A 14,159-nucleotide genomic window follows, 5' to 3' on the forward strand; every position below is an offset into this window, starting at 1 on the left:
TATATTTTATTGAATATGGATTCAACCCCAGATGGGCTGGTTGTACTCAAGAAATCTATCTGACACTTGCTCTTGTAAAGTGGGTTTGCTGGGCTGAATATAATCTTGACATTCTCGACAGAAGTGGCCAAGGCCTCTTCACCCTGCATTATTCATGCAGCTAAATATGTATGTCACACATACTCTCATCCTCTCACTTTTGCATCTCACTCTCCTCTCCCTCACAGACAGGACACACACACAAACACACACACACACACGCAAAATATATTGATCATTGGCAGAAAAACAGGATTATCAAGAGTTTGAAATAATCGTTTAATTTTCCAGTTCAGCAGTTTGAAATAAAAGGAAAGAAAAGCATCCTGCATAGTCAGTGAGCAGGATGAGCAACATGGACACACATAGCAGCGGCTAAACACTGATTGAAAGACAGATCTAGTTTGGTAAGTGGTTTTGGTGAGGGACTGCGGATGTGGGGAGTGTGTGTTTCACAGACTGTGTTCAGAAAATTGTAAACTGAGACATTTACGGGAGTCCCTTGTTTAACTGGTAAGATTAGAACGACACTGTTTACTCCGAGATATTTGTGTAATTACCATGGAGTTCCATTGATATCAGTGGTAAGTTTGGCGGATGTTTAAAATGTATAAAGAAAACATACACATTGGTTAAAAAGCAGTGGCAACAAGTGAGGTTAATATAAGCCTGTGCTTATAATTCAAACTCTAGCTGACTAATATTGAGATTTCCTCTACAGTTCACCATAAATGTTATACAGAATAATACTATCATGCAATGTGTTATTATGATACTACTACAGAGCATGAGGGAGAATAAACATGATATTAGTTTCATCCATGGTTCTACATAACATACGCAAACTCGTACAACAGAATTTAAAAGGAAACTTTCATAAAATACCTAGCTCTTTTTAAATGTGAATTTCTCATATCGAAGAGGAACAACAAGTCCAATCTCAATGTACTCCGTTTAACAGCTGCGTCATGTTTGAGTCAAACATTCTCTGGTTTAGTTCTGGTTGTGTTCGGGGCAGTGTTTGAAGCCAACCGGTCATCAGGTATTTTCTCTGAAAGGGTTTGGAATGTGGAAAGTATTTAGCGGACATCACACCTTGGTCTGGCAGTGTGAGCTTCTGCCGCTGTAGGCCTCAGGTCCTCTGGTTCTGAATAGCAGTCATGTGACCACTGCTGTAAGAGCACACGGCAGTGTAGCGGTGGGATGGCATCTCACGACATTGGTTCAGTGTACCGTATGAATAATAATATTAGGGTTGTTATATGTATTTCGATAAGCTGTAGTTATTAGTAGTATAGCATGAACAGACCTCTTATTAACTTTTTGTAGTGTGGTCATGTCATTAGAAGTGTCGTGCTTCGTTACAATGCTGCAGTTGGATTCACTCGGCTAGAAAAAATAATGACATTTATTTACATTATTTTTAATGCTCTCAGATAGTTAACTATTGTCCCATGTGTATCTGGAATGAGCAGGGGGATCAATAATAATAATCTATTGGGTATAGACATGCTTTGTAATCCACCATACATTCATTACCCGGGATCGGAGTGATATAGTTATTACGTAAAATAATGTCAAACCTTTTCTTATACATATAATAATAATACTAAGGTTTAAACATTGAATAAAAAGTATTCAATAAGTATCTAAAGTGCCTGCTTTAGCCAAGTTGGCCTTCGTGAAAATGTAAATAAAACATGTTTTGGACGGGGGTCATAGTGGGATTAGGGGTCATAGGGCACATCTAGTGTCCCACTTGCCGTTTTAATTTAGTTCTCAACCAAGTTTTAAACAATACTGGAAACGGGAAATGTGAGGGTTATTCATTTGCCAGAAAGAGGGTTGGATTTGGGGCGAGGGTCACTTCCATTTCCTGTTTGAAGACCCACCCCTGTGAGGTGGTGGTCAGGCCTTTGCCTCTGCACCAGCGCTTAGCAGTAAGCCTGTTTTGTATGGGGTTCCTACGATCAGATCAGCTCATCTCAGAGCTCATGCACACATGCAGGAGAAAATCACTTCAATAAATGTGTTTATATTTATATGCGTCAAGGCAATGCAATCGATGATGCATGGATGTAGGTTGTAGCAGTTTGTGTCTCGTTACAATCTATGCTCCCACTTCAGATTTGAGATTTGGGGTTGGTTTCTCTGTGTTGTTTGGATTATTGATATAATTTAGCACTCTCCTCTCAAGTCCATGGTGGAAACAGGCCATGATGTTCACTTTAACAATGCTTTGGATGCAGGGAACATTATGCATGTCAAGGAAGAGATGCAAGCACAAGGATGCATCGACATGGGAAAATTGAAAGAGCCATGCGTGTTTTATAGCCAAAAAGTCTGAAATGGAAGACAAGATTTGGAGAAAGCATATTTGAATTCTGACTATGATGTTGTAGCTGAATCGAACATGACTCAACAAAATGGCTATTCTTTGGAAGATTCAGACACACAACGTTACTGGGGAAATAGCTTAACTCGTTGCGTTTGTGTGTGTTTGTATGTGCGTGCGTGTTTGTGCGTGTGCGCGCGCGTGTGTGTGTGTGTGTGTGTGTGTGTGTGTGTGTGTGTGTGTGTGTGTGTGTGTGTGTGTGTGTGTGTGTGTGTGTGTGTGTGTGTGTGGTGTTAGTTACAGTAGCATGCATGGTACATTGCTGCTTGATTGATTGATTGACACATGTATATCTGGTCAAAAATAAACCCATTTGTGCCTGGCCATAAAAATGAGTCATCACAAAATATGTTTACACTCCAAGTCGCATTTTAGTTTACTTCAATTAACTTCAAATGGTGTTGGAAGCATATGGATTGGATTCTCCTGAATTCTTCTGCCTTGTATTTGTGTTGTTGTCATTAAGTCAAAATATATATTATAGATTTATTAATACAATTCCTATTTCATTTATGAATTGGTGTGACATTTCTTTCTGTGCAATGTAGCCACATAAATGCCAATAATTCTATGCTGTGGAGCCAATGGTACTTGTGAAACCTATTTAGCGAGCCGTTAGTATTACAGCTGTCATTTAGCCATGGTAGACTCTAAACAAGGATGTCTTCAGTACAACAAATACATTTGTACAATTTGGATACGTAGTTATCTGTGCAAGGGACAGACAGTGTCCCACCACAGCTCTATTACAATGTCATAAAGTGCCAGTCCTCAGAAGACCACTTATATTGCTTCTCCAGAACGCAAACATGGAACGCATGCACTCCAATATTAGCGAGCAGCCGCGGATGAAGATGCTAATTAAAAAAATATGTAGTTTGGAACGAGAATGAAATTGCTCCCTTGCAATAACGCGACCTCTAAATATATATAAAATAAAGCTGAACTGTCATGGCATCGCCACTAGGGGGCATTTGGCTGCTGACAGCTTTGGTAGAGACACTGTACAGCAGCAAAATAATAGATCTGTAACAGAGATGTGTTTCTCACAATTAAGCCTGGAATACAGACTGTGAGTGGTAATGGACATGCTAACCATTATAAGAGTATTGATGACATACATATCCGATGACGCCTTTGTCTCATAAATCTCTTAATTCCCAACATTAAATGGTGATGTAATGACTGTTAATGGAGCTCAACAGCTCACAAAGTGACAAAGAAGACAATACCAATTTTTTATAAATACTAAATCACCAAGTCATGGCACAGAGCAAAATAGGAATCAAATGCATACAGTGTGCATGTATAATGTATCCTTTACATATGATATATCAATGTATTAAATCTATAATCTATCATTTGATTAGTTTATTTTCATCCATGAACTCCATTTTGGAGTTCATGGATGAACTCCAACTCTTTTGTAGTTTTAACAAATTAAAACTACAAAAAATATTTTTTCAGTCTGCATGGCTTTCTTGATATTAACACCACTGCACAAAACATTAAATTTTTACTAGTTTTTGAACGGCCAGGCAAAAAAGGACCTCAATAGAAAATGATAACAGGTAATATGAAATAAAATACAAACAACAAACAAATATGTGTTTTGGGAAGAACATAATGGTCTGTTTATGCCAGCTTTCAGCATTGCAAGACTCGTGCTATCGTAGCAAAGGCCCTCCATGTCTCTATCATGTCAAACGGCATGTTTAGGCTTTCTTAGTATGAATGTATGTTGTTTCTTCCGTAAGTGCTGCCACCATAACTGGGCTGACTGGTAAGTGGTGCTAGCTGTCCTTAGTGGGTGACGGCCTGTGAAGCAATGGCAGTTTTTAAGAAGTCTTTAGAAAGCATGCTGTGAATGAATGTCAACTTCCGCCCTGACAGTTGTCTCTCATCTGCATTGAGGGATCACGCATTGGGGTTCTGACATGATGACAGATGAGGTGATGTCAGACACAAACAGACATAAATATGTTCTCTAAAAAAAATTCACATGCTCCAAATGCATCAGTTATTAATCAGAAGCAGCATGATTTGAGTCGATTTGTTTCTTCGTGGGTGGTTGGGCGTGTTTTCCTTTTATTCCTATTTATTTTATTTGCTTTTCAGTGTATTTTATTGGGTTTCTCAAACAGGCACCTGTTTTTTCCCTATGGAGGAAGTTATTTTCTTATCTAAAGCAAAGGGACCAAAAGTGGTGCAGAACGGAATCGACTATTTTGCCTCAGGAAGCACATTTGTTAGACTTGCCAGCCCCTGCCACATCAAAAACTATTCCTATAAACTATTACTACTGTTACTACTAAGAACTCTGCTAGTTTAAAAGCTGAAGACTAAGGTATCTCTCTGTCTGCCCTCTTCAGCAAATACCGGACTCCTTGGTAAACCAGTAGTTGAGAATACTGTGGCAGTGGTTACGGTATGAAGGTTAAAAGGTCAGATTACAGCCAGAGGGGCTTTCTGATTGGATAGCTTTCGTCTTCAACCAATGGTGAGCCATCATTTGATTGGTGGCAGCTGTTTATCTATTAACATCAGATCAGGAAATCTGTGCTTCATAGTGTTGTGTTTATGCTAGTTTGTAAACAAAACGGTTCAGGATTGGTCACGTGTCCTGCGATGATAATACCGGACGTTGGCAGGAGAGGTTGTGCTGTCGTACTATCAGTTGACATCACGGCAGTAGAGTGTTGGCAGTACACTATAGTAAAGTGTGTGTTCCTGTATTCGATCTGCTGTGTGGTTCCGGGCGATTGTGTTCTGTGGCTATATGGACACCACAACAGAAAAGAGTAGAAAATCCTTGATTCCAAACTCCTTGAAATAAAAATCGTTCTTGGTTCTTTTTTTTGTTTTCTATTATACTAAGAGCACGATCATACGTGCTAGTTTGAATTTTATAGAAAGGAGTATTCATATGAAATTTACCTTTTAAAATAAAAGCAACCCAGCCGCTTTCATGCTGTGTACAAGCCATACGTCGTACACTGCAAGAATTCCCGAGAGGACTTTCCCGATGGCGTGTCTGTTGAAAGCCATCGTGTTTTACAGGGAGAGATGTGCAGACTGGCCAGGCTGGGAAGTGTAAGGAGTGGAGAGGTCATCTCGGAGCAGGGTTGATGACGCAGGGTGCAGGTAGAGAGCTAGGGGGCGGGCTCACTTCACACATTCCAAATTTCAAGCATGAAATATATATATATATATATATATATATAGATGTGTATTTTTTTTTGTTGTTAATATCGTCTGACATGAGCTAATGGGGTCAGCCACTCTTATGATACAACAGTCCATCTGTAGTGCTTCCTTCTGCGGCTATTGTGACCACTGACCTCTATATATCTACACAAACACACAGACACAGTGTACTCGCTCATGCCTTCGGTGTTCCCTTGGCCTCGGTGCCTTTGGCCGTCGTGTGTCCGTTCTCCGTGTTGTCCACCCCTGCCGAGGAGCCCACCAGACACTCTTTACTGGAAGACAGACAAAAACATATGAATGATTAATAAGCACGTCTAAAGGACTATTGCTGACGAACCCCCCTGCCCCACTATCTAGCTGTGGTGTATCCCTGGTGTTTCGGTTGCCTGGTTCAGAGGGCTCGTTGACCAAACGACGTGCATCCGATAGATTTGAGAGACATCTCCGTTTTGAAAATCGCGTCTTCTGACATCACTAGCGGGCGTGTCCACCTAGATATGTGCTGGATAGATGAGCAACATTTAGTACAGTCCACTGGGTAGGTTGGTAGATCTATCCAGCACACATCTAGGTGGACACACCCACGAGTGATGTCAGAAGACGCCGATTTTCAAAACGGCTTGGGCTAATCACACTAACACCTGGTGGTATAATATGTCACCTTTAAACCATAGACCTAGAAACATAGACGCCTCACGGGCATTTGGATCGTAGGTCAACATCGCCACCCTGGCAACGACCTGGCATCTAAACAAATACGAGTAAACAGGGCCGCCGTGGTTTTTCAGGAATGCACTATAACGTTTACATTTCTCAACCAATCCGTCGTTTTTATTCAAGGGTTTATGATCTATGACTGTGGAGTAAAGAAAACAATAATATTAAAATATATGACATGATTAAATGTTTTATATCATGAAATTATGATTATAAAAACAACTCATTTAAATTGGTTGACAAATGAGTTTAGGGGCAGTAGACAATGGCTTTGGTTCTCCTTTCATTCTGAATGTAATACTCACCAGAAATTGGAAATATAATTGGAAATATTTGACCCAAGAAAATATGTGGAGCAAATTTGCCTGGAGAGAAGCAACATGATTTTGTGAGTGCTCTGCTTACTTCTTGTCGTCTTTCTTCAGAATGAAGTGAACGACAAGAGCCTTCACCACCATGAAGATGATCAGGAAGCCGATGACTCCGCCCACAACTGACACGATGATGGTGGTCAAGGTGTTGTCAATCTCCACCACTGCACAAGAGAGACAACTACAAGTATAAACTATACATACAAAAGTGTCAAATGTAGCCAAAGCAGAAGTCAAATCAGGAAGACGACATACCCCGTCTATTTCTCATCGCTCTATGTTGCGTTCTAAATTCCTACGCTGTCATTGCAGGCCCCTCCCCTTCAATTCTCAACCAATCAGAACCCCATTCATCAACAGTAACATTTTGTGCCAATGTGCACCGTATGTCTATGTGTGTGTGTGTGTGTGTGTGTGTGTGTGTGTGTGTGTGTGTGTGTGTGTGTGTGTGTGTGTGTGTGTGTGTGTGTGTGTGTGTGTGTGTGTGTGTGTGTGTGTGTGTGTGTGTGTGCCTGCATAGGTGTATGTTCTAGTGTCGTTGTTTGAGGCTACTGCAGGTAGTGTGTGTCATTTATTTTTGACATTGAAAAGGTCACATTATGGCTTGTGGTCATTTCGAAAAAGAATTATCGTTTGGTTCATTCCATCATATGTTTTCCACAGCAGTGTTTACATCAATGTTTTATATTCATTTGTGTTGGCTAAATAAACACACTGGGAGCATAAGCATCGATGCTATCATCATCTTCCCACTGTTTCCCAGTTGCTGGGCCTTCTTTCAGTAATCCTTGTGTGGAAAGGGGGTGATGGCTCTCTTTGCTCCGCCCCTGCATGTGTATTCATCTACTTTTTACCATTTGCATATGAGGTGTTAGTGAAAGGTCTTGATAACAATTGAGCAGTACCCCTCCAGCCATGGGTCGGGGGTCCCACTACACACCTTGGTCCACCACGTGGAGCGTAAAGGTGGCACTGTGGTTTCGGTTCTTCTCCTTAAAGTTGCGTGCAAAGCACACGTAGTCGCCCTCGTCGGCGAAGGTGATGTTGTACAGCAGGAAGGAGATGTTGCTCTTCTTGGAGTTGCCAACAAACTCCACTCGCTCATGGTACACGCTGAAGCGGGGTTCAGCACCCTCGGCAGCGATCGACCCCTCGCAGAGCTGCACACACACACACACACACAAACACACACACACACACGTATATCAACACCTCCATTCATTACATTTCAGAGGTTATGTCGTTTGACCTCATTATTGGTTGAAGATTGAGTGAGACCTGCAAGCATGACAAGAAAAGGTATGGATCTACTTTTCAACAGAGCTCTTGGTGCCCGTGCGGGCACAAGGTGAGGAAGCTTGTTGGGTTTCTACCTTCAGCATGGTCCCGTTGTCATCGTAATGCCAGTTGAAGTAGAGCCTTTGAATGCCGATGCATGAAGAGTAGGTACATGGAATCAGGACCGTGGAGCCATTCATGGCCTCCATGACTGTAATCTTCCCTGTGGAAACCTCCAGTCCACTGACGCACCAGAACCCTGGAAACAGAACGCAGGAGGAGGCCAAGAACACACACAGAGGAGGAGTTTGATAAGGGAAGGTGTCTCTGGTCATTTCTTGTTTAAAGACCACTGAAGGGCTGAAATATAGCATCAGTTTAATAAAATAACTGAGTCAAGTAGCATAAATATGAATGTCTGACAGTTGAATCTCACAACTAGGAATAAAGCCTAAATTACATGGTTTACCTTATGTCACATGGTGAAACAAGAATCAAAGACATAGATGTTACTGTTTTTTATAATGCAATTCTTCCCAAATAGAGAATGTTTGGTTTTAAGGAAAATATAACATATAACAATGCAGGGATTATTCTGACTATTAGTATAGCTGGCTAGGAGTGCCATGGTGTTAAGGGACAGCCACAAACACCCACACAAACACACACCTATTTATAACCCCACAGCGCCAAACTGCTGAGGATAACATTACGTGTGTGCATGGATGTTTTTTGTATCCCAATATAAATATTCATAGTAATTCCAGCAGCAGTAGCCTACTGGAGTGGGATTAATAGTGTGAGGCATAACTAATCAATAATCCAAAAATGACAAGGAAGCTCCTCTTATGTAAAAAACAACAACATCCAAATGCATCATGGGATTTATTTTTGATGATACTCCAGCACATTGATAGATAACTCAAGAGAGGTGTAGTAATGTATAATTCTAAATCCATGTATACATTCACATTTACGGCATTTAGCAGACACTTTTCTCCAAAGCAATTTATAACGGTTCATACACACATTCCATGGCGACGGTGATGTCAACCATGCTAGGCGACAGCCAGCTAGTCAGGAGCACTTATGTGCTGCTTCGGTTAGGTGTCTTGCTCAGGGACACCTCGACTCTTATCTAGGAGAAGCCATCATCGACCTAGCGACCTTGCGGTTACAGGTCAATCTGGCTAGTCAATACGTTGTTTTGCCATGTCCCACATGACAAATACTCTCGTAGTTTTAAGCACAACAACAATGTCTCCCCATCATTTCACCATTCAATACACACAGCAGTGGAGACCAAATGTGTTCATGTCGACTGAGATCATAGAGTGTGAGAGAGAGAGAGAGAGAGAGAGAGAGAGAGAGAGAGAGAGAGAGAGAGAGAGAGAGAGAGAGAGAGAGAGAGAGAGAGAGAGAGAGAGAGAGAGAGAGAGAGAGAGAGAGAGAGAGAGAGAGAGAGAGGTAGGCTACAATCGAATAGATCTGGTGGTCGTTTAGTGAAATACATGGTTGGCATCAATAATTAATGTCAGTTGGCTTCTTTGCTTTACATAGTAACTCTGTAGCAGAAATCCTAACGTCAAATACCAAACACACTTAATCTAGACCCTGGTTCCGGCGGTGGAAAATGCACTTAGTCCCTGCAATGGTTCCTAGTTCCAGGGTAGAGTTCGGGGAGACGCAGCTTTAGCCAGATGGATGGTGTGATTGTTCTTCCCATAAATAAAAAAAACACATGTTGGAATGAGATGGGAACCGAGGGAGATGCCAAACCCTGCAGCGCGCCCTGCTGGCCATGGTTTGTACTTACCAAGCTAAAAGTCACGCTTGAGGGTAGTGACGCCCTCGTTTAGCTATGGATAATAATTTTGTGATTCCAATAAATCCTGGGTAACTGGGGGGGAGAGAGGAGAGGGGACAGAGAAGAAACGGGAGGGAAATTAGAAGGGAGGGACAGAGAGGAGAGGGGAGGGGTGTCGAGAGAGAAAGGGAAGGGAGGGAAGGGAGAGGGGAGAGAGGAGAGGGATATATGGGGAGAGAGAGATGAGGGGAGAGAGGGGAGAGAGAGATGAGAGGGGTAAAGAGAGGAAAAGGGAGAGAGAGGAGAAGGGTATAGAGAGTTTAGCAGATATATGGAGAATGGAGTGATAGGAGGATGTAGATGTATGTTTGAACAAGGGAGACATAGGAGAAGGTAGAGGGATGAGAGATTTTCCGGCTTAAATAAGGGTGACGGTCAGAGAGATTAAATGAAGGAATGGAAGGATAGATAAATATAGGTGAAGCAATGGAGAGAGCAAGGAGTTGAGAGGGAAGTGATATCTTCTATCCAAGGTGAGAAAAGATATTTACGGTCAGTCGTCAGGAACCGGACGTGACCTCACCCCCTGACCAATCGACAGTCAAGAATATCCTTGAGTTTAATCGCATTCAGGTTTCCTGTGGTTCATCTCCTATGTTTGCTGTACCCCTGCTGGAAGGGATTCAGTGCTTTACATTTTAATGCCAACGGTTAGTATAATCTATTATTTTAACTTGGTTTTGTCTTCACATTTTATAGTAAAGCTTTAATGAATTATGTTATTCCTCATATTACTGTTGTTGTGGTTGTTGTTAGCAGCATTAAAAGTTTAATATGATTATTATAAAATAAGTGCATATGGTGCCTGAAGAAAATAGCAAGGCGCTGCCTACTAATACCGTTCTTCCTGTGGCAGTGATCAAATGACGCACATAACAATCACATCAACATCAGTGATCTTCAAAGCTGCCCCTAGAGGGCGCTCAGTCGCAGTGAAACTTCCTGAAGCTTTTCGTTTTGTAATGCGTTTTATTATATCATACAAGCGTTTTGTTTTTAAATATGCATTCTAGCTAGTCTTACATAGGTATTTCACAAATAGCAATGCAAGCTCTTTGTTCTTTCTGTTTGTTGTAAATGGGGAGATTAGCAAGGCATATGTACATTATTGGGAAGACCGATCACTTTAAACCCTCATGGTGGAAAAAAAGAGAAGAAGAAGTCTATAGAAATGTACAATAATGAAAATCACTTCAAAGGGGTATGCTATTTCAGCCATGACCTACTTGCCAACTTAAATGTATAAAATAAATTTCACTAAACGACCACCAGATCTATTCGATTGTAGCCTCTCTCTCTCTCTCTCTCTCTCTCTCTCTCTCTCTCTCTCTCTCTCTCTCTCTCTCTCTCTCTCTCTCTCTCTCTCTCTCTCTCTCTCTCTCTCTCTCTCTCTCGCAACTAAAAAGGCAGAATCAAAATGGTATGTAAGCTTCAAAACTCCAGACTACTAGAAAGATCTGCACTGGAGCAAAGAACATTATTTTTTTTATAAATTATAAGCAATGTCTTCAAATTGTTTTCACTCACTACTTCAATTGTGAAAGGTTTTGAGTAGGCATACAAAGATAAACACTGATATTACTATTTTCGATATGCACAACATATATTGGCATGGGACTGCAATCTATACATTAGGCCAATTGTATTTTAGAAAATACTATTTCTTCCTCCCTACATACCGTAAACATTACCTAGAACTGCAACTTCAACGTGACCTTTGGTGTCATTGGAAACAACACAAGGAACACGCCTCTATGAAAGTTGGGGAGATAGAAGGGGAGGTGAGTGTGTGTGTGTCTGTCCATCTGTGTGCTTGTCTGTGTGTCTGTGTGTGTGTGCGTGCTTCTGTGATTAAACAGAATTAATTAAAGAGCAGCGGAAACAGAATTGGAGCAGAGCGATAAAAAATAAGGAGTCGACAGCTCGACTTCACTAGCGTCTTAACACAAATGCAGTCACGTGGTTCTATCAACAGTGGTAATCACAGCAACGGGGGGACATGCATGTCACTCACCCAGCAGCACCGACAACGCCAGCCCAGAATGGAGTAGATCCCCCGACCTCAGTCGTCCAGAGAGTCTGGATCCGCTGCCATCCTTGTACGCCATGACACGTCTGTCCGTCTCTTTGTCAACCTGTCCTTACTTTATCACCAAGTGCGATGTCTGTGAGTCCCTCTGGTGGCGGTCAGTACTTGGTAGTACTTGGACTCTGTATTCACTGTGGTGTGTGTCTGTCCTTGTGTGTCCTCATAACAACACAGAGGAAATACCCCCAACTGGGCAGCCCAGAGCAAGGGAGGGGGCGGGGGGATTGTCCAGAGTCTGAGGTCCTACTCCTGGTCCCTCCCTCTCCTCACCTACTCTGCACCGTCCCAGGAATGTGTGTGGGGCGAGATGAAAAACCAATCCCTCTTTTAACAGAGTGCAGCCTCGGCCGCAGCTGCTCCTTGCAGTTGTTGGGCAGAAGATGGAAAACAAGAAGGGGAAGCCTTCTTCTCTCCCTCTCTCTCTCCCTCTCTCTCTCTCTCTCTCTCTCTCTCCTCTCTCTCCCTCTCTCTGTGTGGCGCACGCGGTTTACCTACCGATGGGGTGACAAACACGCTTTGGGTCGGAGCGCACGAGCGACGGCAGCAAGCGGCAGCGAGGCGTCAGGGGAATCAGTCAGGCAGGCGGTAAGGCGGGCAGGTCTGCATGCAAGAGGTGGGGGGTGGAATGCAGTCTAGCTGACAAGCATTGCGTGGAGGGGGCGGGAGTTGCGCGCCAAAAAGGTGGAGGGAAATCAAATCACCGACGCTGGTAGTGGAGGAGGGGTGATGGCGGCGGCGGAGCGTGAAGCGCTGAAGCACAGCCAGGCCAGAAGGTCGTCGCGAGAGAAGCAGGCGGGAAGAAGCATTTGGGTGTCCCTCGGCAGCCACGTCGACGACTGAGCCGCTGAGCTGTGCTGCAGAGAGGGGTGTAGGGGGAGGAACGGTACTCAGAGAGCGAGCGGGATGGGGTGGGTGGGCGGGGGGGGGAGGCAGAAGAGAGCGGAGGAAAGCAGAGAGAGGCGAGATAGGGGAGGAGGGGGCGTGTCGAGCTGAGTCAGCCTTCCTCAAGAGGGTCTCTGTTCACAAGCTATGTTTCTGGTTGCCTGGGATGGGGGGCTTGACGACTGAACACAGCCCCATGTTGCCTGCGATGGGGGGCTTTAGGACTGAACACACCCCCCTGTTGCCGGGGATAGGGGGCTTGATGACTGAACACACCCCCCTGTTGCCTGGTGTGGGGGGCTTGATGACTGAACACACCCCCCTGTTGCCGGGGATGGGGGGCTTTAGGACTGAATACACCCCTATGTTGCCTGGTATTGGGGGCTTGAGGACTGAACACGCCCCCTTGTACTCTGTGATGGGGGGCTTTAGGACTGTGCATACCCCAACAGCAGATACCAGGGGCGTGACACACACATGGTGCTCGCCTCTTTTACTCCACTCTCTCCTGCTTCCTAATGAGTCTGATACATGATGTCCATTATTTATTTGCGCATTTGAAAACCACTTAATTGAAGCTCCCATATAGTCCTCGTAACACAATTGTAACATGTTGTTTAACCACTGGAGTAGTTTTTGAAATGCCCATGAGAGGGTGAATATTGCTCCAGTTTTTTTAAAAAAAACACTTTGCATCACATAGCATGGTGCAACCACCGATACATACACAAATAAATCAACTTATATGTAGTGATGTGATCACCTTTTCCTTTAAAAAAGGATTGTATTCATAATGATTGATGCGTATGAAAAGTATTTTTCAAAGGGCTTTGCTGTTTTCCATATTTTCCACATTATGTATTATGGCCATATGCCTCTGTGCTTTTGTTTGTGAAACATCCAGTTGGTAATGTATGTCTCTCTCTTCCCATGGTATTCCCCTACGTCCTGTACAGCTGGCATGATGGATCACCCACCACAACAACTGTCCCACATATACCCCACTAGTGTATGAAAGCATGCACATATACGCAAGCACGCACGTGCACAAACAAAAACACAAAGAAACACTCACACACGTAGATACAACCACAAGCGCACATGCCATACACACATACACATGCGCACACACAAGTGCATGTATTGTAGCGGGCCAGTGGGTGTGGGGTTTCGTCTCCCACTGCGTTGTCTCCCACTACGGCGGCGTCCCATGCGGCGGCGGCGTTCCTTTCTGCGGCGGCGGCGGCGGCTGCGCCTCTTGCGGCGGCGGCGTCTCTTGCGGCGGCGGCTCTTATGGCGGCGGCTGGAGGA

The 14,159-nt window shown here is 43.5% G+C and overlaps 1 protein-coding gene across 1 annotated transcript; it reads right to left on the reverse strand.

The window, feature by feature from the left end:
* Positions 1–304: 304 nt before the first annotated feature.
* Positions 305–12,797, reverse strand: LOC132474104 (sodium channel subunit beta-4-like). Its single transcript, XM_060074538.1, has 6 exons — positions 11,892–12,797; positions 8,106–8,269; positions 7,673–7,892; positions 6,767–6,896; positions 3,885–5,916; positions 305–3,847 (listed from the first exon to the last, which is right to left on the reverse strand). Exons 1-5 carry the CDS (start codon positions 11,983–11,985, stop codon positions 5,817–5,819), a joined length of 708 nt encoding a protein of 235 aa, XP_059930521.1. The 5' UTR covers positions 11,986–12,797; the 3' UTR covers positions 305–3,847; positions 3,885–5,816.
* Positions 12,798–14,159: the final 1,362 nt, after the last annotated feature.

The sequence above is a fragment of the Gadus macrocephalus genome, chromosome 16, assembly GCF_031168955.1.
Source record: "Gadus macrocephalus chromosome 16, ASM3116895v1".
Classification (NCBI taxonomy): domain Eukaryota; kingdom Metazoa; phylum Chordata; class Actinopteri; order Gadiformes; family Gadidae; genus Gadus; species Gadus macrocephalus.

What these genes read in the sequence shown, in the direction of transcription:
- LOC132474104 (XM_060074538.1), bottom strand. Translation starts at nt 11,985, where the DNA reads ATGGCGTACAAGGATGGCAGCGGATCCAGACTCTCTGGACGACTGAGG. An exon ending in ACAACGGGACCATGCTGAAG is followed by an intron (nt 7,893 to 8,105) that starts GTAGAAACCCAA and finishes GTGTGTGTGCAG; the next exon opens with CTCTGCGAGGGGTCGATCGC. An exon ending in CTGAAGAAAGACGACAAGAA is followed by an intron (nt 5,917 to 6,766) that starts GTAAGCAGAGCA and finishes TCTGTCTTCCAG; the next exon opens with TAAAGAGTGTCTGGTGGGCT.